At 33.7% G+C, this 27,977-nt stretch overlaps 4 protein-coding genes across 8 annotated transcripts; 1 reads left to right on the forward strand and 3 right to left on the reverse strand.

Moving 5' to 3' along the window:
* Positions 1-97: 97 nt before the first annotated feature.
* On the reverse strand, positions 98-2,773 carry LOC107409703 (uncharacterized). Of its 2 annotated transcripts, XM_048478607.2 has the most exons (7): positions 2,616-2,773; positions 2,202-2,451; positions 1,173-1,376; positions 989-1,073; positions 792-846; positions 539-677; positions 98-423 (listed from the first exon to the last, which is right to left on the reverse strand). In XM_048478607.2, the coding sequence occupies exons 3-7, from the start codon at positions 1,347-1,349 to the stop codon at positions 322-324; spliced, it is 558 nt and encodes a 185-aa protein (XP_048334564.2). In that variant the 5' UTR covers positions 1,350-1,376; positions 2,202-2,451; positions 2,616-2,773; the 3' UTR covers positions 98-321. The 2 variants fall into 2 exon arrangements, with proteins under 2 accessions (XP_048334564.2, XP_048334565.2); XM_048478608.2 differs by lacking the exon at positions 2,202-2,451 and having other exon boundaries at positions 2,616-2,764.
* A 620-nt stretch (positions 2,774-3,393) lies between these two features.
* LOC107424300 (WUSCHEL-related homeobox 13) lies at positions 3,394-6,693 on the reverse strand. The gene is made up of 3 exons (XM_048478606.2): positions 6,314-6,693; positions 4,406-4,936; positions 3,394-3,857 (listed from the first exon to the last, which is right to left on the reverse strand). Exons 1-3 carry the CDS (start codon positions 6,516-6,518, stop codon positions 3,772-3,774), a joined length of 822 nt encoding a protein of 273 aa, XP_048334563.2. The 5' UTR covers positions 6,519-6,693; the 3' UTR covers positions 3,394-3,771.
* Positions 6,694-10,155: 3,462 nt separating this feature from the next.
* On the reverse strand, positions 10,156-15,570 carry LOC107424299 (uncharacterized). 4 transcript variants are annotated; one of them, XM_048479209.2, is made up of 7 exons: positions 14,863-15,315; positions 14,332-14,434; positions 13,873-14,095; positions 13,470-13,546; positions 11,400-13,115; positions 11,132-11,300; positions 10,156-10,888 (listed from the first exon to the last, which is right to left on the reverse strand). In XM_048479209.2, exons 3-7 carry the CDS (start codon positions 13,952-13,954, stop codon positions 10,245-10,247), a joined length of 2,688 nt encoding a protein of 895 aa, XP_048335166.1. In that variant the 5' UTR covers positions 13,955-14,095; positions 14,332-14,434; positions 14,863-15,315; the 3' UTR covers positions 10,156-10,244. The 4 variants fall into 4 exon arrangements, with proteins under 4 accessions (XP_048335166.1, XP_048335165.1, XP_048335164.1 ...); XM_048479208.2 differs by lacking the exons at positions 14,332-14,434; positions 14,863-15,315 and adding an exon at positions 15,334-15,570; XM_048479207.2 differs by lacking the exon at positions 14,332-14,434.
* A 3,360-nt stretch (positions 15,571-18,930) lies between these two features.
* On the forward strand, positions 18,931-27,977 carry LOC107424288 (uncharacterized). Its single transcript, XM_060819186.1, has 25 exons — positions 18,931-19,087; positions 19,182-19,246; positions 21,630-21,763; positions 21,927-22,011; positions 22,103-22,156; positions 22,243-22,334; positions 22,416-22,519; positions 22,740-22,812; positions 22,922-23,315; positions 23,441-23,764; positions 23,846-24,049; positions 24,171-24,266; positions 24,372-24,435; positions 24,555-24,682; positions 25,013-25,259; positions 25,379-25,533; positions 25,631-25,758; positions 26,019-26,142; positions 26,227-26,285; positions 26,402-26,489; positions 26,572-26,770; positions 26,861-26,962; positions 27,086-27,204; positions 27,421-27,480; positions 27,637-27,977. The coding sequence occupies exons 2-25, from the start codon at positions 19,208-19,210 to the stop codon at positions 27,739-27,741; spliced, it is 3,177 nt and encodes a 1,058-aa protein (XP_060675169.1). The 5' UTR covers positions 18,931-19,087; positions 19,182-19,207; the 3' UTR covers positions 27,742-27,977.

The following is a 27,977-nucleotide window of genomic DNA, read 5'->3' on the forward strand; positions in this document are numbered from 1 at the left end:
TGTGGGCCTCAAACAATGTCTTCGATGGTGACGTCATTTGTCACCGTAGTACTTGGCACGCGTTAGATTCAGTTGGTGTCAATGGCGGACACACATATAGACTTAGAGGGCACCTGCCCGTCCAATTTTTCTCTTTAAAATTTAAGTACTTTTAAAATTAAATCCATAAATTATAACTTCTTTCTTTCTTTCTAAAACCAAGAGTAACATAAAAGCTATAGTTCTTTTTTTTTAAAAAAAATGAAAAAAAAAAAAAATAGCCACACAAAAGGCCTAATGGGACAACAGTTTTTGCTTTTTGGTCTAAAATTATGATCTCCATTAACCATCATCTCTAGATTCATCCAAGCTTTCTTTATTACCAGTAGCCGCGCACAAGGCCTTCCAGATGGGTACCAACATTTTTGCTGGGGGACGTAATTCCTGGACAATGAATTCAAGTTTCATGAACTAGTTCAAATAAAATGACAGAGACAATCTGCTATTCCTCCCAGTGATGCTCCAATTAGTCTTTAAATGATGAAAACGAATAAAGTACCTTAAAAACTGACTCCAGTTCTTCTTCTCCACGTACAATCAAAGACAGACTCCAATAACAAGTAACTGGTGTCACACATTCTAGTAACACAGGCTTCAAAATCTTGTCCACAGGAACAAACTCGCGGGATACTTTTCCACTACATGTAAAAGATAAACGACCAGCTAAGCAAATCAATGGATTTAATAACTAATATGTACATCAAATACTCAGTAAGTGCTATATTCACCATAGTGGAGAGAAAGGAGTTTACCTAGCATAGTGAGTTTCAAGTTGAACTCCAAAAGCTGGCATAACCACGACTACCTCTGAAAATATAAAAAGAAGACAAAAACAATGCTTCTTAAGAATACAGCGTGCTTTATATAGACTTTGGTTATCTTCCTGTACAGTAAATAATGAATCAGAATCACTTAAGAGGACCAAAAGCCTTGCCACTCAGATTCTCACCTTTCTCAACAGGCTTTCGAAGCAACCACTTGACAAGGAATGCATCTAAAAGAAAGCTCCAGTAAACAATGGTAATTGAATATTCCTGTTATATATAGATGGTGTTAGGTCAAGATACTGGCAAACATTATATAATAGCCAAGTGTAAACAAACACAAATTTTTTAAAACTGGATAGGAGGTACCTTAACCAAGTAAAAATAGAAGGCACTAGCTAAAATAAGCAGAGCAGTGATATATACAAAAAAACCCTTTGCGCCACATTTTCGAATGGCAATTTGGTGTTTGTCAACAGCTTTGGATGGCCATTTGTGATCACGGGTGTAAGTATATCTAGAACTAGTTATAGAAGAATCCAACATTCCTATTCATATAACTGATGCATAAACCTGCATTCAAAAGGAATGAACTGTAAGGTGAAAGTTACAGAGTTTGGATCTTTTCTTCCATCATTGATCGAGTTGGTTACGGTCAGAAGGTTAAGTGTTAACATGTTCCATCAATATATGACAAGGGTTTGCTTATCTTCCAGTGAAAGTTCCCACCATAACTCACCCATCCTCTCCCTCCGAAAACCATAAACAGAGGTACTACATAGAATAAAGCCAATACAAGTAAAGCAACGAGCTTTGGCATTTGAGAGAAGCAGACCCAAAATTCCAATTTCAACACTGTGAACATGTATTTAAAGAAATTGGCGAACAATGTTGTTAATTTGTTATTGCATTTTTTGAAACGATATTGATTGGTAGTTCACAATTTTCAGTAGTTTATGGAATCAGTAATAGTTTCAATTCACATCAACGATACCAAAATTAGAACTTTGTAGAGCCAAAGAAAAGCCCAGAAAACGCTACAAGGGTTTCATTGTTTCTGACTCCTAAAAATTCAATACCATGTCCAAACCAATTCGTTTTATGATTAACTGGATTTGGTTAGGTCATCGGTTTTATGTTTCATTGTAAAATCATAAGGGATCCAATATCAAGTTAGCTCTTGAATGCACAGACGAATTGGATGAAGCTTAAGAAAAGCTTAAGGGGTCGAGAAACAGATTTTGGGAGTAAATAACTAGGCGTGAAAACAGAGAAATGGGCGTCTAGGAAACAGAGAGACTAAGGCCAAATATAAAAATGGAAAAATGCAATTTTATATGCTTTTTAGGGACTAATTTTTTTCTTTTTGCTGTAATTTAATAATCATAAGGAAATTACCTCTTTGCTAATGTTCACCGCGGCACAATATCATGAAGAAGCTGGAAAAAAAAAAAAAACCCAGAAAGCAAGTGGAGCCAAGTCGTTGTCTTGGTAGAGGAAGAGTAGGATCTTGGACTAATAAAGCACGAGAAATTACCCAAGGCTCATCCACTAAATTACAAAAAGTAACTCCATTTGTATTAATTTCTTGCGCCAATTTCCCTCAAATCACGCAGGAAAACGTTAACCTTTGTCCCCTTTGGGGAAACTGAAAGGGGGGAAAAAAAAAAAAAATATATATATATATATGAATATACACACACACACATAAAATTTTCAAATCTATAGGAAAAAAAGAAACCACCAGAAATATAGTGAAACCGAAAAGTACCACAGAGAGATAAAGAGCAGAAAAAAGTGAGAGTAACATACTATTGTTAAAGATTAGGTTGAAGTTTCCCAGTGGAAATCATTGATCTTCCATTGAAGACGAAGGATAAACAAGTAAACAAGAGGAATGAAAAAACTAAAAGAGTAGAGAAGAAAGGAAGAAAGAGCCAGGGCACTTTTTCATTTTTAACCTCATAAATTCCTTCTTTATTTATTTATTTTTTTTTTTTTGCTAACAGCCTCATAAATTCTTGTTATTTTAGCTAATTTCTTTAAATCAATAATAATAACAATAAAATAATTTTGCTAAATTTTATGTTCAAGAAAACTAATAAGAAAATTGTTTTTGCTAAATTTTATGTTGAAGAAAATTTTTAAGATTTTTTTTTTTTGTTCAATTATTTTCTTTTTTTTATGCTAGACTTTTTTTTTTTTTTTTTGATTTGTTTATTTTTCTTTATTCACACATTGCAACTTTTTGCTTAAATTAAGCGAAACACCTCAGTGGTTTATTTTAGTTTGCTTTTACCAACAGGGTAAGGTTGATACTTCTGTAACACATGTATATTTTGATCACCAAAAAAAATTGACAATCAAATTCCAAACACTATCATTCATACGTTCAATGAATCCAACTTTCATCAAATCAAGTGGAAGCAAAAAATAGAAAATAAAAAATCGTTTTTCACTATTTCCTGCTGTTGGTGACTTTTGCTCATAATTGCAGCATTGCCAAAATAACGTTGCGGCAATGATGAGGCCTGAGGGTAGGAACTTTTAAATCATATTGTATTACTGTAGGAAAGTCATCAAAAAAGCATAAAAGAAATCAGACATTCATTATATAAACAAGCAGTGGAAAAAGGCAAACTCTTAGAATGATCAGTCAAAATACAAAAAACCAGTTTGCAAAAGATAAAAACTAAAACTGGTATATATCTATTCTACTCTCCAACCAGAATTTCAGTTTTAAGGGTATTCAAACCACAAATCTGCTCCCTCGTAGACCACCCAAAAAAAAAAAAAAAAAAGAAAAAAAAGAGAGAGAAAGGAAACGATCACATAACTCTCTTCTAGGTTAGACTAGGTATATATTTCTAAAATCCATATTATAGACAAGATTAAAGTTCTTTGGATGCTAATAGACAACATCAGGGCATGCAGCCATGGTAGAACTCCTCAGGTAATAATGAGCATATCATCCAGTCATGCTGTAATCTTCTGCGTGGTCGTATAGACCATAGCCCCCATGCATTTCCATCTTGCCGGTCAGGTGGTCATTTCCTACAAAGCAAATTTGGAAGTTCACAGTATTGATGTTAAGAGCTCAAGAAAATTTATCCATAAATATTGCGTGTGCACATTATGGTCTTTAAAGAAAAGGGTGTAATGTCACCCCCAACAAGCCCCAGAAAGTTTCAAAATCAGGCGATTACCCTAGTAAGTAATTACTACATGTCATTCACGAAATAATTCGCAACTAATTGGAAAACAAACTTTAGATGTTCTGGTAAGACAAAGATTTTTTGCAGTTTGAGACTTGCAATCAACTCTAACTGACTTCTAAAATTTGATAAATGGCGTTAAACAAGTATTTTGTGCATGCTCAACTGCAACAATGGTGAATCAGAACCAAAAAGAATGATCTAGAGTGATGTTAAACTAAACTTATCAGACATTAATTTTTACAAATTACATATATATCAAATAACAAAATGAATTCAGAGGGAAACTGCAGTAATTTACATAGATTCCTAATTGCATGTGATAAATTAATAAGGCAAATAAGGGCATAACGGAAACACCGAACCAAAAGTGAGTGTATGACATACTTGTGTTTGGTAGCAGACCATCATAGAAAGACATTTGGCCCAAATTTCTGCCAGGCCTCAAACCGCTGTTTGATGGGAAAATACTTTCTGTTTTATTGGTATGTGAATCCAAGAAATGTAGGTCAGAACCAATATCAGGGCTCTGAAAGCATAAATCTTCAGCCCTTGGAGCTGAGTTATCTTGAGACTGAAATTCCTCAGGTTTTGTTTTCTTATCCTTAGGTGATTCAACTTCTGTTTCTACTTCTGATTCAGCATTGTTGGGAGCTGAATTTTGTTGTTTCCTCTTGGATCGAGCACGCCTATTCTGGAACCAATTATAGACATTAGTTTCAGAAATTTGACCATGCTGACTCAGTTCAGAGGTGATTTCTTTGATTTTTTGCTTGCTTGGAGTTCCATTCCCTTGATCAAATATTTGCTCAAGAATTTGTAGCTGCATAGGTGTTGGAGTCCAACGTTGTCTAGCAGTAATTTTGTGGCCAGCAGATGTCATGAAAGGATCAGAGTACAGATTTCCCAGCCGGACTCCTGTTAGAGCAAATGAAGTTTTGGTTAGACCAAAAGGGAGGATTACTTAGACATAACCCAACAAGGTTACCTAATTTCTAGCAAAGAGAAAGAACTCAGAATATATATATATATATATATATATATATTACCTATTTTCACAATATTGTACATCAACTAAATTTCAAAAGGACCTGAAGTACTGTAGTATAATTATCCTGGACATGTCTTTCTAATCAATGTCGTAGATAAAGAAAAGAAAAGAAACACTCACATTCACTCAAATATTCTACCGGAAGAGCTGTGGATGTCTAAGAGGAATGATAATGCATTGGTTTCAGTCTTATTTAAAAATAACTCAGAATGGTATTTTTATTTCATTTATATTATTTTATTTTTTTGGTTTTCAGTTTTCGGGGTAAGGAGAAGCAAACAAAACTAAATTAGCTAAAGAAACAACCATATGACCTAAAAGGGAAAACTATTCAAGATAATGGTTGAATAACAACAGTATAATGCTTCCTGAGGAAAGAGCCAATTAGCACTGATGTTGTAAAGCAGAAGTAAAATCAATTTTAAAACTTTGAAATTCCATGAACAACCAGCACACCTAATTTGCCCATAGACTGGTAAAACCAAATGCTGGCGATGCATTTACTCCATTCATAACAAAGGGTTGGTTGCTTTAAAAGTTATATTGGTTCTTCCTATAGGAAGACTCGGAATTTAATAGTTCTGTAAGTCTATCAATTTATTGGTATTTATGTATCTATATAACTGATACTCACATATTCAACCAAGTGGAACAAAGAATCAAAATCTCCCATCAGCATTCTGATTACTTTGATAGAACGTAAAAAGGCTCAAAACAAAAATAAAATAAAATACAGATCACTGGTGAGATCGGCCCATAAGAAGCAAAACAAGTCTGAAGTGATGTACAACCAGAAAACAGTGAATCACAAGCATCCACAACCAACTAGTTATAAATGACAAAAAGCAAAACAGAAACAGAAATCACCAAAGGGAAATCCAACTAGTTCAAAATAATCCAAAAATTTAACAAAAGAGAAATAGAGAAGAGGAAAGTCGAAAGACCTTAAATATGTACGAGTAAGGAAAAGAAAAAAAAAACATTTTTTTTCTTGGGAAACAATTATAAAAAATATTCATTGTCTAGAAAATGACAAAAGAATCACAGATGACAGAACCAGACCACTCACAAACGACGAACAAATAAATACAACCCATTTGAACTAATGCATAATCAATTACTCACCACCCATATGACCATAAAAATATATATATATATATATATTGTTATTTTTCCTTAAAAAATTAAACAAAATGAAAAAAAGCAAATTCAGGGGAAATGAACAGAGAAAGAGTAAAGAGGACCTGCAAGATCTTGTTGGGCAGTGAGGTTTTTGTGCATCTCAACGAGCTGTTCACAAATGGTAGCGTAAACAGCAATTTGCTTACGAAGGGTTTCCAATTGCTCATCAGTCATGACCTTCACATACAGAACTCCATTCCCATTAACGTTCCCACCATTATCTCTTCGTTCCTGCTCTTCTTGCTGCTGCTTCTCCCAACCAATCATGCTTAACTCTCTCTCTCTCTCTCTCTCTCACACACACACACACACACACTCTCTCTCTCTCTCTCTCTCTCTCTCTCTGTGTATGAGAATGTTTGTCTGGTAAAAGGAAGTGAGTCAGAGAAACCCCAGAGCAAAAAAAAAAAAAAAAAAAGAAACAGAGAAAGAGGGAAAGAAAGAAAGAATTAGTAACGAGAAAAAAGTGAAAAGTAAAAGAAAGAGACAAACAAACGACGAAAGAAAAAAATAATAATAATAAATAAATATATATATATATATATATATATATATATATATATATATATATATCTAACAAGACAAAGAGAGGCGTAGGAGAAAAGTGTGTTTTTTAAGGCAGGCTGGGGTTGGGGGGGAAAGGGAAGTGGGCGTATTGTTTGCCTTGTGCGTACGTTAGCAAATACCATCCTTCTCGTGCGTTTTGGGTTTTTGAGATTTTTTCTGTTCGTTTTTCTCGGATCCCGATAATTTGCCCCCAAATAACCGCGACCGAAGAATGTTTTGGACTTTGGAGTTTCCACTGCGCTACCGTATCAAATATCAATAAAACTCAAAATGCGCCCATCTCTATCATTCTTTTTTAACCGTGCCCTTTTTCTACTTTCCCGCTCTTTTTACCTTTTTTTTTATTTTTTTTTATTTTTTTTAACCGTTCGCTTTGACCGTAGGTAAAACTTTGTTTATTTATTTATTTATTTACAAATTTCAATTTCCTAATTTACCATCCCCGTTTGGAAATAACCACAAAATTTTCTTTGATTTTCCTTAATTTATATCGTAAAACATGGTTTACTTAATTAATTAATTATTGACTTATTTTTTTCCATCCAAATATAACTTGATCAATAATAATCACAATCTTTTCATTTTAAGAAAAAAAAAAAAAACTATTTCTTTCTTCTTCTTTTTTTTTTTTTTTTTAAATTTATAGTCCGGCCGAAGAAAAGTTTTTTCAGTATATTGGGTGGCCAAACAAGTATATGGGCGGTGGCATTATCTCTGTCTTTGAGCACCGTGCCTTGCGCTAGACATCTTTTTTTTTTTTTTAGGTGAATTTGTGCTACAAGCATCTACTTATTAGTTATAAATGTCTGACAAATGTTCTTTCACTTCTCGCAGTATTTAAATGTCTTCTTTTTCACCATCATTTTACCATAAACCCATCTGTCAATGTACTTTTTGGACTCCAAGTCATCCACTTACCTTTTTAAAAAAAAAATAAAAATTATTATAAGTTATATATTAAATTAATTATAGTAGTAGAATATTTTATTTGTGTTGATGAGAATATAAATTTAAATTATACAAAAAATAAAAAAAAATAAATAGTTTGTATTTAAGTAATTTATTAAAAAAAAATTATATATTAAATTTTTTTTTATCAACAATATAATTGCAATATTCCATATAAGAAATAAAATAGGGGTTCTCTTCTCATGCAAATTAAATGTTGTTTTTGTCTTGCATGTGACATGTGATCCTCGTCTAGGTACAGATATATTTATAATGTGTTCCATGACAAAATTTGGAGTTAGACAGGAGAAGGAAGTCTAATGAAGTGCACCTAGAACATAATCCGTGATTTTTGTTGCTGCTTTTTTCAAACAAATTTAATAGATGGAGTCTTTGCCCTAATCATTTTTTGATTATTATCTTCTTCCTAAATTTTGACTTAGGTTAATATAGCCCAATTGACAAGAATTCAAAAATCCAAAAAAGAAAAAAGTGATTTTAGAATTTATACAAGCAATAAAATAAAGACACCTGTAAATGACCATGGTATGTGGTTAAGGGGGTTGCATTTCTTTGGTTTGTCTATTTAGACTTGTTAAGAAAATGACAATTAGGAACTTAACCAGACATAGCATGTGCAACTCTCCGTCAACAACGGGTCAAATGTATTGAATACAAGAACAACACAGAGAGTGTGTCATTTTGATTGAGATGCTCATACTTCATAATTTCATATTAGAGTTTTCCCAAAAAAAAAAAAAAAAAATTAATACCAGATAAAATAATGTGTGCTTCTTGATGATGGCATCAAGTTTTCATTTAATTTTTACTAATTAAACTTAAATTTTAATTATTATTTAGTAAATTGATAAACATTAGTACAATATTATTTAGGTGCCAAAACTAGTAAAACTGAAAAGACCGACTGCCAACCACCATGACTTAAAAAGAATGCGATGAAGCAATTTGCAGGAGGTGTGGGACCTATTCGCAAGCTGCTGGTAAAAGGTTTCACTCACCTTAATCACCCGCACCTTTCGTTGGGTTTGATTTGTTGAGCTAGATTGATTTCAATTGAAGCTTTTCTTTTCCAATAGGCCTTGTAGGTCTTGAATTCCCACTTTTCAGATTTTTTCTTAGAGTTGGATTAGCCAGAACCTTGGATTCTAACTTTGATCACTACAACAGGACCATTGGATTACCAAACTATGCATCATAATCGTACCAGTCTAAATCTAGAATTCAACATAAAGAAAAAAGAAAATTTGAAAATTCAATAAAAAAATCTGATGTGGTTTTCATACGAAAAAGTCATGCTCTTATGAGTATTCCAAGACTCTCAAGTCCAGGTTGTGGGCCTAATTCTTTTTGCACTACGGCTTGCGGTTTCCACGACATCTGTTTAGATGGTGATTTTTTTTTTTTTTTTTTTTTTTTTACTTTTATTTATTTATTATTTATCTGTGGTTTTGTTTTTGGGTTAGAAAATCAGTGAGTCAGTGAGGACCTTTCAATAGGTGTTTCTTTTCAATGTTCAATTTATTTTGCCACATCACTTTCTTCACTTTTACTGACAGAATTTCCCAAGATTTGGCTTTCATAATCCCTGAACAAAATTAATCAATCATGGATAAAATTGACGGGATATTGAAAAACCAGAATGTGTTTTCTCAAGCTTTTACCTATATTTTGGCAGCACATGGAAGGATTTTGCAGAGTCATCGTATTAGGCAAAATTTCCAAACATCTCCAGAAACTCGTTGCAATTCCAACCTACTGATGAAATTCTCACGCACCCACGTAGACTCAGTGCTGTTCTGTATCTTAAATTTCCAATAACTTTTTCCTTAAAAATAAAAAAATAAAAAAAAGGAAGAAAAGGTAATAGTAACTTGGGCCACCTTGGGCCAATTATGACAGTTCCGTATTTGGGTTGGGTTAAAAACTAAATTTCGGCTGGGCGGCTACATGTTGGACCGTACTGTTTGACAGGTGCTTAAGTGCTAAGCTGCTGGACAAGGCCTAAACCCAAAGCCTTTTCAAGGCTACTTGACCATGAATCGGGCTTGGCTTACAGTATTAGTTTCGAGACCAAACAAAAAAAATAAAAGAAGAGAGGGAAAAGATAAGAAGCAATTGTTGTTATATCATTAATGAAATATATTGGAAATATTCTATTATTAGACAATATAAGAAGAAATGAAAAATTGCCCAACCAATAATAATACACATGCACTCTAATATACACTTCTAGTAAACTCTAAATTAGTACAACTCCTATCTCACAAGCGCTCACAAACAACATAATATATACATACACATACAATCTCTCATTAACACTCATCTATGTCCACAAGTTTTAGGATGACAATATTATTAAATATGTATATTTAGTTTTTTTTTTTTTTTTTTTTTTTTTCCTCTCATATACACACCACCGCCTAAAAAAGTCATATTTTTGCTGTTTTGAATAGTCTGTCAACTTATAAATGACTGCATATCCTGCAAAATTTCCTCTACTAGATCTCCCATAATCAGACTTTCCATTTCTCTTCCAATACTATAAACTTCCTCACTTATCAGTCCAGACCAAGGTGTCAATCTCATATCTCTACCCACCATACTATCAAGAGAATAATGACATCTGTCATCTGGAGGATATAGATGCTCACACATAACCCTCCAAACACGGTCCAACAATTTCTTTCCATGTAATGGTGGTAGAGTAGAGGTATTAATAATGTTTCTCCAGAATTTGGACAGACTCAAAGGTGGTGTTAGAACAGTTGAAAGTGTTTCATTCAATAAATCAAGTAACACCTTGTGATCTACCTTCTTCTCATCGTGATCATTTAAAGAGTTTTCCTGCTCCTTGGCCATTTTTTTATATGATTCTTCCACTTCTTCAAAGACTGAGATGCTGACTGGCTTTGCTAGTGTTTCCCATCTTGACAAATGTTTCTCAGATGATCCATCATATAAACCAGCAGCAACAAGCAGATCTCTTATGTAAGCTTCTGCTGGATCCTTTATTTCTACCATTTCAGGCTCAATAGGCTCCTGTTTGTTTACTGTGTCCTCAGGCTCATCAGACTCTAGTTGGTTTAGTTGCCTCCGTAGCTCTGCATAACAAACAAATGGAGTTATTTTATTAGATGATTATGTCACAACGGTTTGCGTTAATGACTAATATGTCAATAGTTCCATTCCAAAATATCATTGCTTCAATGAGAGCAGAGACTAAATTATACCTATAACTGTGTTTTCTAGAACATATTCATCCTAAAACCATAAAATAAAGTAACAGCATGTAGTAAATACTTGAAAGGAAAATAAAATAAAAAATAGTCACATGATTCCTTTACCATTGAGGTTTGAGCTGATCTCTCTAAAAACCTGTGGCACAATATAATCATCTCTTGGAGTTAAATCTGGTGTTGATAGAGGGCTAAGATAATCAACTGGCCTCCAGAAATCTTCTTGAGCACTGCTACACACTGATGCAGGACTAGGAGGAACCTCAGTAAAATTCTCCTAAAACCACATGACAGAAAATAATATGATCAGAAGAAAATAACATACTGAATAAATTGATAACAGGTGCATAAGGAATTATATAGAAGAAAGTATTACCCTCACATGCCTCTCTCCAAAGTTTGTAACAGTTGGTCCACTCATGATGTCTTTCATAGGATCATGCTCTTCACCATTTGATTCCAAAATTGACTGCATCTTTTTGCCAAAAAGTCTCCCTCTAAGAGTAAAGCTGTATCTAAAATTGGAAACTCTTTCTTTGAAGTTAAATTTTTCTTTCTTCCTCTTTTTCATATCAAATGACACTTTTTCAATGGCTTCATGCTTCCTGCGGATTTGTGCACCAGTTAAAATGTGGCGGTCCTCAAGAAGAAGCTTCCCAAAAGATGTTCCTGACACTGGGGCTGACAATGACCTAACAAGGTTTCTAGGGGACAACTCTCTGTGGAGCATTACATCATCACCTAGCCCATGCCTGAAAGATCTTGTTTGCATTTCTTGCTCATCTTTGACAATCTCACTGTAGTCTGTTTCATTTCTTTTCTTCAAAACATCTCCTCTGGCTCTGGCCCTTTCATTGTGTAACACAGATGACGTAGAGCTGTCACCAACTGCAGTGCAAGGAACATTCAATTCTGTTTCTCTTTTTAAAACATTTCTCAATCTGTCTGATAAGAATCTTCTAGTATCTCTGTTGATGAACTCTGGGGATCCTGGTCCATTCAACTGAATTTCACTCCTATATGATCTTGTTGATTCTGATCGAAGCAAATTCACTCCCATGTCCCTACTCACACTTTCTCTAACTTGTTTTGCTATGTGCTGAGCAATCTGTTTTGGATTTGCTGGCTTTTCACTGTAAGGGGTCTCAATTCCACTTCCTCGGACAACAGAACCCCTTTTAATCGTTTTCCCTTGCATTTCACATTTCAGTCTTTCTTTAACCTCCTCTAGAAAATCTTCAATACTGCCTCTTTGCTCTGAAGTGCCAGAAGAACTGCTCCAAGACTCTTCAGGATTACAAAGTCTATCAGGACCAGGCTTTAAAACAACTATTCTTGTTGGAACAAAAGATGGATCAATTTTTTGAGAGGAACTCATCAAGGAGTATTGATCAAAGTCTCTGCTTAGTGTTCTGCTTCTCCGTGGATAAGATCCCTTTTGCTCAAATGGGAATAATTCCATCTGATCTCCATGATGTCCCAAATCAATTCGTTCATGCGACCTTGCTTTTATTGTGCTACTTTTAGGTTCCACAGGCTTTTCAAATGCTGTTCTTCCTGATTTCGAGTGAAGTCCAATCATTTCCTCGTTGAGGTCCTCTTGAGGAAGCCAGTGCGAATGGATGATTTCAAGTTCAGCAACCCTTGAACACTCCTTAAACCTGGCTGCCTGCCATGCTTCAAATTCTTTCTTAAACTTCTGTAATTCCTCCTCTTGAGGATGTTCTCGTCGCCTTGGTTTCCCTAACTTCTGGCCATTGCTCAATCTACCAGCTTCTCTGTCTCCATCATGGTAAAACAAATCAAGTTCCGGTTGCCTAGAAGAATTCGAGTTAGAAGAAACATGATTAATTAAGCCCCTTCCATTTGTTTCTTTATTTGAACCTTTTATTTTTGTAGGCTCATTCTTTTTCTCAATTGGCTGAACTATGGACTTCGTATCTAATGATGCCATATCTATTCCCATCAGACGGGCCACAATACTTGGTGCATTTTGTCTGGTACTTGAACATTTGGAGATTTCCTCGTTAATCAATTTCTTCATTGAAGTCTCAAATGGATAATTGTTCTTTCCAGACCTATCTTCTTCCACCTGAATTGAGAATAAAAATGTTATAGCAAGTGCATCTAAATGTAGTTTTGGGAGAAAGGAGATTATGATTTATCACACAGTATAAAGGAAGCACTCATTAATAACATGCTTAAAAGCATATCCTCTGGTAGAAAGTGCTTAAAACAAAAATCACTGCAGTCCTGTTTGGAATCCACCATTCAAAGCTCCAAACAAGCTAAAGAAGGCACATATTACCCACCACTGCAAAGTCAATCTCAGAAATCCAAGAACAGAGCCAAATACGATGAAACCGTATCCAAGAACAGAGCCCAAAGACGATGAAACCATCTTAAGACACATTAAGCTATTAGAAGGAATATGATGCAAAATTACCGGTAAGTCTCCTGCAGCACAATAGCGCTGAGAATTTTCTACTTGCAGCTCAAGACTATTTCCAGGAGCTTCATGGCCTGCAGAGTATTTAAAATGGCCAACTTTTATAAGCCGAGTAAGAAAATAAATTAACAAAATTCAAATTTCTCAAAATGCTTCTCAATATAGCTAGATTACAGGAGCCTCCATTTGAATACTAACTGGCTTTGAGGTCCAAGTTTTTCTTGACAAAGTCATGCGAAATTTTTGTATCACACAACTATACAACTCATATTTATTAATGAAAATGAACAACCCACTGTGAATTTTGGATCTTCAAGAGTATAGCTAAAGTATAACATGACCCTTAGTTTTAAGACTAAGAGGTTGTTCCTAGCTCCACAATGGGAACAAAAATACTTACCACCGACACCTTTTTTATGTGTACGAACTTTCCTGGCCATGCTCCCCTGATTGAAGTCAAAAAGATGCAATAAGCCTCCCATGCAGCCAGTGGACCTAATTAAAGGTTGTCATTCCTCTATCACTCCTATATGTCTTACCCCATTACTAAACAAAAGTTTTCTTCCTTTTTTCCTTCTGATAGGTAACCCAAATTGAATGATTTCATGTAGTTGCTTTACAATCTGCAAGACTAGAAGAGCTTAATATCATTTCAAAAGCATTAAACAATTGACAATTAACTTTTCCATGAGCACCATAAACGAATGAAGGTATCAGATCCCCAAAAAATGACCAACAAATAATGTTTTTCTTGTTTTGCTTAAAGCACTGATAAAAGCCTAATAGAGAAAAAGCAGTCTTTTAAAAGGCAAAAAGCACTGAAACCAAAACAATAAGAACTGAATCGAGCCACTGTTACCACTAGCGTAATTTAGACACTGTATTGCACTCAGTTACGATACCATACTTCATCCCTTATGATAACCAAACTTTTGGCAAGGGAATACTTCACCACTTGGATCCTGTTAATTCAGTCAGGCAAATGTGGGAGAGAAAGAAAGTACATAAGAGCCAACCTAGACAAAGTATCAATTTCCTATACAAAAAATATTCAATACTAAAGAACACCAGCAATCAATTCTAATAGCTAATGTCCATATTCCCCCACTTATTGAGAATTCCTAACTCATATGACCCTGTACCAGAAACCCACAAATGAAGACAAGCAGAGAAGAATTTTTGGAATCCCAATATGAAGTAAATAACAGAATTTTAAGTATAAAAGAGCATCCAAAACAAAGTCGAAACAGTTTCACCAAAATTGAAGTAAATTCAGCCAATTAAAAGCAGCAGCAAAAAACCAACGATTTTTGACAAATGGAGGAAAAGCAATAAAATTCTAAACCATACACACACCACATAACAGACTGAAAAACTGCAATTTTCTCACCGTTTCATGCGCATTCTCAGCAACGAAGCATGAGAGAAGCAAAACCCATCATTTGAAAAAAAAAAAAAGAAAAGAAAAGAGAATGTTACCAGCTCCCAACTCAAAAAAATAACCAAGAAAGCCAAAGGGGTCCGTTGTGAGCCGGAAATCAAAACAAAAGAAAGAAAGAAAAAGAGTTATGGTATGATGGAAATTGAGGAGCCTGAAATGAACAGCAGAGATTCGAAGAAGAAAAAGAGAAAAATTCAAAGGAACAGATTTAGCATATAGAAATGGGTCCTACAGACAAAATAATTAATAAATAACAATAAAATTCAGTTCCACATCAATAATGGCACAGCAAAAGCTTCCGCTTTTTAGTTACAGAAAACTCCATACCCCTAAACACATTACTCCTACTTTATTCCCTTTATCATTCTTTTCTTCTCTTATTAGTCTCTTTTTCTTTCTCAATCAAGTTATATATTTTACCTTTTATTTCACAAATCCATACCCCGACACTGTCTTTTCAACGTGCATTTGCCTTTTTTCTGGTACTGAATTTTTTAACCCTTTATTGTACACAAATTAAAACTCTTACTAGGTCTAATAATAATAATAAATTCAAAGTAGAAAAAAAAAATAGAATAAAAATAAATCAAAGTCCATGAAATGGAATACAGAGTAGTAGAGAGAGACAGAGTCCATTTGATTTGGTTAAAGTGATTGGAATTTCGATTGGTTGGAGCACGTAACGAACAGCTCAGAGACAGTTTGCTTTTATGCGCACGACGTTTCCATTCGGCGCCATACAAATCGGGTTATATACTATACGCTACCAAATAAATACCATCATACATACGAGGAGGCAGACCAAAGATTATTTATTTATTATTTTGATATTATTATTATTACGGCCTTTTCAACTGCCAATGACAGATCCTACGCGCCCCGTACTTGGCGCGTTTATGATTGCGGCTTAGATGAGATTATGAGAACGTGTCCCTAATGATTTATTGAGAACTACTGTTTTGACTTTATAGACTCCTCTTTAGAAAGCTACCTCACCTTCAAGAACTTTCATTTCAATTAGATTATATGCTTCCGTTTTATTATTACGATAAAAAAAAAAATTAATATTGATGTCTTTGTTAATTTTTTGAGGCAATCTGACTATAAGAATATAGAAAGATATCAGATTATGGTGTTGTCACATGTTACAAATTGTTCAAGATCTGCCTGTTTTTGACAAGACTTTGTTAACTCTATTTGCGTTTGGGAATTCAATGTTAATATTTTAATAATAAAAAGAAAAAACATATGAAAGAAGATGTATATTGTAATAATTATTGTATATTACATTGAAGTATCCGACATGTGCATGTGAACAGCATTCCAATTATGAAAAAAGAAACGTAGAATGCGATGGGTATTGGTAGGGATTGGGGAATACACTTGACAACCTCTCAATGGATTCCATTACTATTGGACATTCTGAAAAATTATAAATATTTTGGAAATTCATAAAGTTTTTCTTCCTAACAATTTTGTGAAAAGTTAAAAGTGTTGTTTGGTTATGTTAAATGGTATTTAATCATTGTTATAGTTTATTAAATATCAAACACTCACAAATTTGATGGAAAAAAAAATAAAAAATCAATATAATTTGAAGTTGTGTTCAGTTTAATATTATTATTATTATTATTTATCTTTTTAATTTAATAGTTAATTTATATACTTAACAAATTTAAATTATTATTAACTAACATTTGATATAAATAAATTATATATAATTTATATAGTAAAAAATAAAGCTAAAAACCAATTAGGTTATCAAATAACACTTCACTTTTGAGCACATGTTTTCTTTTGCAGCACCAATCTATTAGTTATACATATAAATAAAACGACACATCAAATAATTTGATAAAAAGCTGGCATGCATATATAAATCTTTTAACTGCAGGCATATGTACAAGGCCCAAGGCTGATCCCACGTTTTGAAGCTTTTAAAATTTAGTAGGGAAATACAAGGTCTAGGTGTTATTTCAATTTTCATGCGAGGAACTGAACAGCGTGGTTCACTATGAAAAGAAAGGGCTAATTAGCTAGAAAGCCTCTCTCTCTCTCTCTCTCTCTCTCTCTCTATATATATATATATATATATATATATGTATAAATAAGCTAAGTTATACAACTCATGAAGATGATAGTTGAGGTGGGTCTTAGGTTGTAAAGTGGAAACTTTTGATAGAAATGATGGAGAGAGCGTGGTATGTCATGTGGAAGCTTGGAAGTATAGCCTAAAACATATGATAATGATGATGAGATTGAATTGGAATTGAAATGTAAAACAAAGCGTGAGTCCATTATTAATAGAGGGCTTTGTAGGTACCAAATATTCTAAAGCTAAAACTGGGGACCAAAGTCCAGCGTCTATAGGTAGGCACCCATGGGGTGGATGATATTGATATGGATTAGTTTTGATATGTTGGTAAAGTCGCAGTCTATATCTATGCCATAATTATTTTTGGGCGGCTTTCTCTGCTGTTGGGGAGCTTCTTATTAACTGAACTGCCCCATCTGTCGGCACCACTACCTCCCTAATTGTCTCTCCTTTCTTTCACTTTATATGTATCATGCTTGCTTGTTTTGCTTTGCTTTTCATCAATATTGTATCCATTTCCTATCAATTTCCTGCGTATTTCTTCTTTTCAAACTTCTATTTACAATCAATTTGGACTTTATACACACTTGAAATAAAATCCTAAAAGGCCCAAGCATGTCTTTATTCACGAATTAGAAACTGAAAAACCCAAAGCATCTCATAGGGAAGGGAGTATTCTGTACATAGAGAAAGAACAGTCCGTCATGGTATTGTTGTAATTGGGCTTTCTGGCCCACCATGTGCGTTTCAATGTGTTCGAGTTGCTTTATGGCCCAATTTATCTTAGGCCTCAAATATGATCCAATATAAATCATGACGAAGCCCAATGACGCATAATGGATTCTGAATGCTATTTACCTATGTATTCGGCTCAAAGGTGCCTTTCCCTGGGATCAATTGCCTTTTTCATTCTCCCATTTTCAACATCATTTTTTAAAATGCTTTTCACTCTTGTGTGACAATTGGATTCTTCTTCAGGCTTATTGCAAATTCATGTTCTGGTTAATAGTTTTAGTACTGTAATCAAAAGATGGCCTATCTATACCCCCAATATTTTGTCCTAATTACACATTTTTCTCTCAAATTTGTAACTGCTAAGCAGTGAAAAAAATCATTTTGGCTTTCCACCAAATCTGGCATTTGGTGTTTGCTATAATATACGTAAGTTTTGAGAAATAATACTTTTTTTTTTTTAGGGGCACAAAACGTAAACATTTTTGTGTGAAGCATCTTCACGCAATGTTGTATGAAAAGTAAATCCCATCATGTACTAAACATATATTCCAAAATATCAAGCATTAGATGTACAAACGGATGACTATTTTAATTGGCTAGATACCAAAATCTAAAGCAGGCCAATTTCCTTTAATTCTTAGAAATTTATTTATTTATTGAAAAATTTTCCTTTTTAACTTTTTTTCCTTTTCCTAAAGGAAAATCCAAATGGATTTTGACCGCTAATTAACCCTTTATTCATACATCGTATCAAAATTGGACCCATTAAATATTCTCTGTTCCTCTAAGATTATGGATATCCAGGACGATTATGCAAACCAATTAAATTAGGGAAAGAGAACAAATGGGAGTTAATTTTACAAATATAAGAAAATAAAATATAAAAAGGGGTCAGACCAGAATAATAATAATAATAATGATGCCAGCAACCAAGTAAAAGTTGCTTTAGATTGTGCCACTTAGCTCAAATATCAGAGGACCAGGTCTATAGGTCCCACATCGACTATCATAGCATGCTACGTGTGCGTATTTGAGTAGTCCAAAGAGGGGAAGGAAGGTCAGTTTCGTGATTTTACAAATTAGGTGTGTGTCCGTTTTTGGCTTTGGCTTATTGCTATAAAGTCAAGTAGTCAAACGTATTTTCATCTGCAACAATGTTTGGGAATAGATCTCCTAATCAGCCTCCACGTGTGATCCAATCACCCCTCTTTTGTCTATAAGAAACCGCTAATCTTGTTTCTGTCCTCTGTATATATTAAAACTGCCATCAACGGCTCGTTTCGCTCACTCACTCACTCACAAACTCTCTTCTCTTTGTCGTCGGTTATATCAAAGCAGAGTCAGGTTTTGCGGGACTTTTGTCTTTCATCAAATCTGGGTTTGAATCTAATTCAGTTTCTTTAGAGTTCCTTCTGAACACATAAACACACTCTCGCAGATCATCATCATCATCATCATCATCCAATGTTTGTGAAAAAGCTTGTGGAGAAGGCTTCCAAGAAGGTAACTTAATCTTTTCCATCCACTTTTTCTTTCCTTAATTTTCTATCTTTTTTTTCTTTCCCCTTAAATTTTAGAATAAAAAAAGCAGATGGTTCCTGGCGCTGAAATTGATTTCTGTAATTATTTATCACTTATCAGGGCTTCTATTTTTATATTCTATATAGAACTTCAATCTTGCTCACCAATTTTAAAATCTGGAACAGTAACAATCCCATAAACATTTTTTTCATAGAAAATGTCAAGATATTTAATTTGAAAAGAGTTGGGTTTCCTTTGATGGGGAAAATGGTAAATGGGAAATTTGCTGAAGATGGTCATTTGCTTTTGGGTTCTAGACCTCCTTGTTCATAGAAATTTGATGAATGATTTAGTAGATTTAGAGTTTCTATTTTCCAATTAAGCATTATTTTAGCCTTTTGCTAAATCCGGTTCATTTTGTGCCTCAGAGATGATACTACATTTGTGAGTCGTATCCAACTTTTCTGTTTGTGATTTAGATTTCTGGTGTTCTGTCATGACAATAAAGACAGTACTTTTTTTTGTTGAATAAAAGGACAGTACTGTTAGGTAAACAGATAATCACTATGTTAGTAACTACAGCAAAATTACTAGAGAGGAAGCATGAATAGACGTTAGGATCATTATATGATTGGCTAGAAAGCGAAAGCATTAAATTGCTAACTTCCATAAATGGAATGGTTTGTGAATCGGTAATTAATCGTTATGATCCAGTTTCTCTTTTTACACTGTTTGATAAGGGTAAAGACAACCAAACCATTAATAAATGGGATAGGGATCGTCATATGAAATATGAAGGAAGAGAAGATTAGGATTGAGTTGTTAAAGATTAGGTACCGAAAGCTTCACTTTTTCATGCTATGGTTGAGTACACTGTATGTATGAGCATGATTCATCTATTTGGTTATGTATGGGTTTGCTTTGCTTTCCCTTCATACCACATACAAGACTTTTTTGTTTTGAATAATTTTATAGTCACCATGTTTATAAACCAAAATTTTGATCGCTAATAAATTGTCATTGTATATTTTTATTTTACATGATAATAAAATATTATTAATTTGTATTCAATAATTAATGATCATGTCAGATATTATATTTTTTGATTTAAAATTTCGATAAAAATTTTTATTCCTTAGCATTACTATTTTTTTTTTTGGTACAACACATTGAAAACTCTTGTTTTAGTATGTTTTTTGGGGCTAAAAAAATAAAAATCTCTTTATTATGTTATATTTTAAATTTTTTACCTTGTTACTTACGTTTGGCCTTTCAACCTTTACTTATCGAGTATTTTCCCACTCGATTCTTCGTAAAAGGCATTTTGACACCGTCCATCGTCCATATAGCTGCCACGTGTATTCTTTAAAGATATCGAAAAACCCTTTATTATCCATAACGGTGGATAATGAGACATTAAGCCAATGTGTAAAGAGACGACAGAGTGTCATGAAATTATTATTATACTTTTAATAGGTTAGGTGCATTTATTTGTTTTAATAATTAAATTAGTCAATTTCCTTTGGATGGGGATGATTAGATCGTTAAGTAAAACACACTTTCTATTATTCCTTTTTCAATTGATTGGCCTCCTAATTTACCAACCAAAAGCTTGTCGAATGATATACAATAATGGCCTCTTCAAAATAAAATAATAATAATAGCATCAAAACAAATAAGAAAAAACGAAAAAAAAAATATATTTTTTTGCTTCCACATATTTTATTTGTCTCTACAGAGATTTTTAGGGCTATTTCATGCATCAGTGTGTTAATCCAAAAAAAAAAAAAAAAAAAGAATCCCAAAAATGTGTAAAAAAATTGGAACTAAAATTTGTTTCAAATGTTTTATTAATTCGAGAAAGATTCAATTGAAGTTTTTATGAAACTATTATAGTTTCTGAAACGGTAATCAGACAAGGCCAAGCAGCCCACGTGATGGCGGATGGACGGTGATAATTTTAACTTTGATTTACGAGGAGATTTGTGTATGGACCCCACATATAATAAAATCAAAGTCAAATGCCCTGTAAATGGGGGTTCTTCGATGGATGGGACCGTGGTCGGTGGGTCTGTTAATCGTTTCCTTGTAGATGATGTTTTACCGTTATTTAGCTTTATCCATTCAACGGTCAAACCGTCCACCTTTTAAGGGTGCAGAATTCAAGTATTATTTTTTCTCTTATACATGCAAATCGTTTGTACTTAATTAAAACCCAACAATCTATTCATAGCCCAAAAAAAAAAAAGACCAACAATCTATTTATAGGCAGAATATTTTTGGGACAAATGTTATCATATAGTATAGAGTTTTCCAAAAAAGAAATATATTTATTGAGTAAAATGGGAAAATTTATTTGTCGCAGGGTGGTGGGTATAATAGTGATGGACTGAAGTGCAACGATGTAGAGCCCCAGGTGGCATGCCATTATGGGATACCATCAGGGTGTAACATGTTTGCTTATGATACCATTCAAAAAATACTTGCTGTTTCTACCAAGTAAGTCCATCTTTTCATCTTCTTCTTCATCTTCAAAAATTGCCATTTCTTATAACACCAGAAGCTGAAAAGCTTCATACTACTTTCAATTTCACTTTTAATGAATATTATTGTTTTTTATTTTATTTATTTATTTATTTATTTTTTGTCTATCAATTATCAGGGATGGACGAATTAAATTGTTTGGTAAAGATAATGCTCAAGCTTTACTTGAAGCTAAGGACGCAGTACCAAGCAAGTTTCTCCAGGTAGATTTAATAACCATTTGTTCTGGGTATCTTATAAAAATGTAATTTTCCATTTGTGGTTTTGATGAATGGTTGTTTTATGTATGTTCAGTTCCTTGATAACCAAGGCATCCTTTTGAATGTCACTTCCAACAACTGCATTGAGGTAAGTAATTTCACTTCACCAAATCTCTCACCTAAACTTAATACATTGTGTAAAATGTAATTTATTGATCTCTTAATTAAACTAAGGTTTGGGACATAGAGAACAAGATGCTGTCTCATGTCCATGCTTTTCAAGAAGAAATTACGTCTTTTGCAGTTATCCAACGTAGTCTCTTCATGTAAGTGTTCGTCTAAACTTCAAGTTAAAATAAGCATCATCAAGACAAATGCTGGCATGAATGAGATTTCCATGTTGGCAGGTATGTTGGAGATTCTGTGGGGAATGTTTCAGTCTTGAAGATTGAGAAAGAACTGAATCATATAGTACCAACCAACTATGCTATACCCTTTTCAACTTCTCATGGTGAGACACATACTTTCATGTCCAATTATATGTATGCAGAATTCTAGTTAAGATTTCTATACAATTTCTGCTGCAAATATGCTTTTTGTGATCATAGCTGGTTTGGTTTGAGCAAAATATCGATGCTTGAGATACTCAATATAAGCCTTGGAATGTTTTGCTATTCTTTTCTTTTACTACAGGGATGATAAATTTTAACCTGTTCAATCATTTCATTTAGGGGATTCAACTGAAGTTTCTGATACAGCTGCAGTGATCTGTATACTACCTCAACCAACGGCTGAAAGCAAGAGGTTATTTTCTCAAACACTTTCCCCTCTTGCTATCGAGTACTTAATTTGTACTTGCCAAAAATAATTTCTTTTCTGAAATCTTCTCTGCTGTCATTTTATTTCACTGCAGAGTTTTAATAATATTTAGAGATGGCAAAATAACGTTATGGGATCTTCGCGAAAGCAAATCCATTTTCACAACAGGTGGGAATGTTTTGCAATCACTAAACAATGAAGCAAAGAAAGTGACTTCTGCATGCTGGGCATGCCCATTTGGAAGCAAAGTTGTTGTTGGTTACAATAATGGGGAGATCTTTATCTGGAGTGTTCCTTCTGCCCCAAATTCTAGAACTGAATTAGCATCAGAGTCTGGCACTCAAAATGCCCCAATATCCAAACTCAATGTTGGGTATAAGTTGCATAAAATTCCCATAGCATCAATGAAATGGGCTTATGCTGATGGGAAGGCAAGCCGACTATATGTCATGGGTGCCTCCAACTTTGAGTCTGAAAACTTGGTGCAGGTATCTACTATTCTTTTAAGTTCAGCTTCAAACTGTGGTGCTTCGGAATCAAAATTGATAGTTTAGATTCTTAGCATGATCATTATTTGAATGAAAATGCAAAAATTTGATTTTTGATGAAACAGATAATCCTGCTGAATGAGCATACAGAGTCTCGCACAATCAAATTGGGGCTGCATTTAACCGAGCCTTGTATCGACATGGAAATCATTTCAAGCTCGAGTGAGCAGGGCAAGCATAAACAAGAATTTTTCCTTGGTCTAGGAAAATCAGGGCATATTTATGCTTATGATGATTATCAAATTGAAAAGTATCTCCTACAATGCCAATCCCGGTCCCCAAACTCACTTCCAAAGGAGGTCATGGTGAAGATGCCATATGCTGATTCAAGTATTACTATAGCAAAATTTATTACTGATAATCCTTGTTTATTAAGTTTTTCTGATGAGGTAAAACATTCTTGTCTCTACTACTGCCTGATGTTTTGTTAAAGTTCTGCTATTTAGCTCTGTGATTTTGTGAATATGTAGGATTATATTCTGCTGGCGAAAAGTACTCCATCTCTTCTTTCCATGGAGACTAAATTAAAAGATGGATCGAATCCAAACATAACCCACTTTAATGGATTTTCGAAGGTTAAGAACTTGTACATAACAGGACACAGTAATGGAGCCATAAGTTTTTGGGATGTGTCATCTCCAATTCTCATTCCAATTCTATCATTAAAGCAACAGGTAATAAATATTGTCTATGTCCAAGTTTGCAATTCTCGTAAATTGTTCAATACTTACTTTTAATTACTAATTGTCTGAGCTTAGTTACTATATGTTCCTTTTTCTGTCCTTTTCAATGTAGAGCGAAGATGATTTCTCTGTGAGTGGAATAGCCGTAACAGCATTGTTTTTTGATGGCAAATCTCGGCTTCTTGTTACTGGAGATGAAAGTGGAACGGTAAAATGCCTATCTAATATATATATATATATATATATATATATTTCATGAAATGTTTTATTTGTTTGTGCCTTGAGGTGTTTTTACATTTGACTTAATCTACAGGTTCGAATCTATAAGTTTAAACCCGAGCCATATGCTACAGAGAGCAGTTTTTTGTCTCTTCAAGGTAATGTTAAGCAAAATGTTGCAAATACAAAGTTTTGAGGCCATAGAATTGATGTATGGTTTTTAGAGGCAGGTTTCATACCTTATTGCATTGAGATCAAAACAAATATTTATTGGCAGGAAGTACAAAGAAAGGGAGCAACCACATCATCCAGAGCATTAAGCTTGTAAAGATTAATGGTTCTATACTTTGTTTGGACATGAACAACACCTCAAGACATCTTGCTGTTGGTTCTGATAAAGGATATGTGAGCTACTTTCTGTCATTTCCTTTTTTTATTTCTGTTCCTTTTCATTAGTATTGTAAACTGGTCCCGTTGATTTGATATTCGCTAATAACTGAACCTAAATTAACAGATAATAATTGTTCTATCGGGATGATCAATATAATACATGCAGCACATTGAATACGACAATAGCTTTGCTTTGCTAGAGAATTGGCTTTGGTAGAGAAATGACTATGATGTCCCTACTTACTTGATATTTTTACATTAGGTTTTATGGAAATTTTGTTAATCGTTGGATTTTATGAAGTTCGTAGATACAAACTGATTTATGACAATCATATATCCACTCAGGTTTCAGTTATTGATTTGGAAGGCTCAACTCTGTTATTTCAAAAACATATTGCGAGTGAAATATGTACAGGAATTGTCTCGTTGCAATTTCTGAGCTGCAGTTTACACGGTTTTGAGAAGAATGTAATAGCAGTTGCAACGAAGGATTCCTCTGTTTTGGCTCTTGAAAATGATACTGGAAACCCACTAAGCACTAGCATGGTTCATCCGAAGAAACCCTCTAAAGCTTTATTCATGCAAATTTTGGGTAAGTTATGTTGTCTTTCATACTTTGGTTTAGCTAGTTTTTGATTCCTAAGAATAGTTAATCTGCTTTTGATTATGTTGAAAATCTAACAGAAAGAACAATTTCCTAACTTTAAACAGATGGTCATGATGCATTAAGTAGAGTATCAAATGGATTAAATGGTTTCGATTTGAGCAAAGGGAGTCATTCTGAGGAAGTCATGCCAAAACAGTTATTACTATTGCTATGTTCTGAGAAAGCTGCATATATATATTCCTTCACACATGTCATGCAGGTAACAAGTCTTTATTATTATTATTATTTGGGAACTTAAAGATTGTAGAAAACAATTGTGATGATACATTTCATGTCTACTTTTCGTTTGGCCTCAGGGAATTAAGAAGGTGATGTACAAGAAGAGGTTCCAGGTCTCTTGTTGCTGGGCATCAACATTCTACAATTACAATTATTCTGATGTTGGTCTTATACTCCTTTTTGCTAGTGGAAGAATTGAAATAAGGTGATTATTTTCCTCTGTATTTTTGAGTTTCAATCAGTATAATTTTGAAGAGTAAAAGATCATTGCTTGTGCTGTTATGCTCTTTGCTCATAATGCTTTAAGTAAAACATCAATATATTTTCATCAAAATTTCATTCAAAACTTTAAAACCAGACTTTTCAAATATTCATTTCTTGGCATTCGTTGTACTAAGATAATTGTTCGATACAGGTGATCTATTTGCTTTATAAGCCTAATAAATTACCTGTATGAGATTCTAGGTCCTTGCCAGAGTTATCCTTACTAAAGGAGACTTCGATAAGAGGTTTCACATTTTCTACTCCAAAACCAAACTCATCAAGTAACAGTTCCATATGCTCCTCATTGGAAGGAGACATTGTTATGGTACAGCAGCATTATTTAGCTATTTAAATAAGTTTCCGGGCGAGAAATTCTTTATGCATCTGATTTATTTCTCTGCTTATGCAGGTGAATGGTGATCAGGAAATCTTTGTGGTCTCAGTTTTGTTCCAGAAGAAAATTTTTGGGTACTTTCTAAATTCTATATTAGCTTATTCAAATCCACAGCACATAATTGAGTGCTATAAATACTGTTTCAATGGGTTTTGCACTTTGTTTATACTTTTCTCTCCCCTCATTCTAGGATTTTGGACTCAATAATTTCAGAAATATACCAGAAAGATCTGGTAATTTCACAAGAAGGGCCTGTAATCCATAAAGAAAAGAAAAAGGTAGGTGTTGAATAAATTAACGGCTATCCAACTAATTTGAAAATTCTGGCTAAGGTTTCAATTATGTTATGTTTAATTATAGGGCATATTTAGCTCTGTTATCAAAGACATTACTGGAAGTAAAGCAAAGCCTGTACCTCACCTGGAAAAGGAAGATCCAAGGGAAAGCATTGAAGAGCTTTTGACAATCTTTTCAACTGCTAAGTTTCCAGTTGATGCTGATGAGGATAAAGACAACCTGGCCATGAATGAAGATGAAGATGAAGTTGAATTAGATATAGGTATTTTAAAATGAAATGGCCATTCTTTTCAATTCTGAATGTTTCTTTGAGATGGCCAATGTCTGACTTGATTATTTCTTGTTCATAAAGATGACATTGACATCGAGGTTGCAGCAGAAAAGCCTAAAGAACAGAATATGCTGGCAGCTCTAAATAAGAAAAGTCTGACAAACAAATTGAATGCTATGAAAGGTAGAAAATCAAAACTCTTTTAAAACAATAAATTTCAAGTACTTGATAACGAGTTTAAAAAATAGTAGAGATAATTGAAACATTAGCCTGGCTACTTGGATGATAAAATGTTTCAATTGACAGGTAAACTGAAACATATTAAGAGCAAGAATGAGAAAAACTCCTCCAAGGATGAGCAACAAGATGAGAAGGCTGGCACAGTTGATCAAATTAAGAAGAAATATGGGTTTTCCAATTCTGGTGTATGTATACAGCCAACGCATACCCATCTACCATATCTACATATATATATATATATGTATATACATACACACACATTTTTAATCTGTTGGGAACCTGCGGATGTAAATAAACTCTTTCTTTTTTGAAAAAAGAAGATTGATAGAAAAAAGATGAACATGAAATATAAAGAAAGCTTGTAACGTATTAGCGATTCACCATTTGTGTTCTGAGTGCAGGAAACGAGCACTGCTAAAATAGCTGAAAGCAAATTGCATGATAATGTGAAGAAATTGCAGGTACTTTCTGATTGTCGTTTATAATTAATGAAAGTGCAAAAGGTGGCAATCTGTTATCAATTATTCTTTCTATCACTACATAATTGGTCATTGCTTGGTTAATAGAATTGGTTAATGAACTGAAAAATTGTTTTGCCTGGACTGTGGATTGGATAGGGCATCAACATGAGGGCCTCAGATATGCAAGACACAGCTAGATCATTCTCATCCTTAGCCAAGCAAGTTCTGCAAACTCAACAAGAGAGACGTGGCTCACAATAATAATAATAATAATAATAATCTAGTCCCCTATCAGCAGTTTTTTCATATCTTTATTTATTATTATTTTTTTTTTTTTTGAAAAAAAAAAATACAGGTTTTTTAATGTATAGTAATTTGTACTGTAAACGGCAAAGAAAGAGTGTGGTTGCAGTATCTTACAGATTTTATTTTACTGACGATCGTTGTAAAGTACTTTTTGTTCTTGGACAATATTATTCTCATAAATTTTCATTTTA

Source organism: Ziziphus jujuba, chromosome 7 (genome assembly GCF_031755915.1).
Source record: "Ziziphus jujuba cultivar Dongzao chromosome 7, ASM3175591v1".
In the NCBI taxonomy this organism is placed as follows: domain Eukaryota; kingdom Viridiplantae; phylum Streptophyta; class Magnoliopsida; order Rosales; family Rhamnaceae; genus Ziziphus; species Ziziphus jujuba.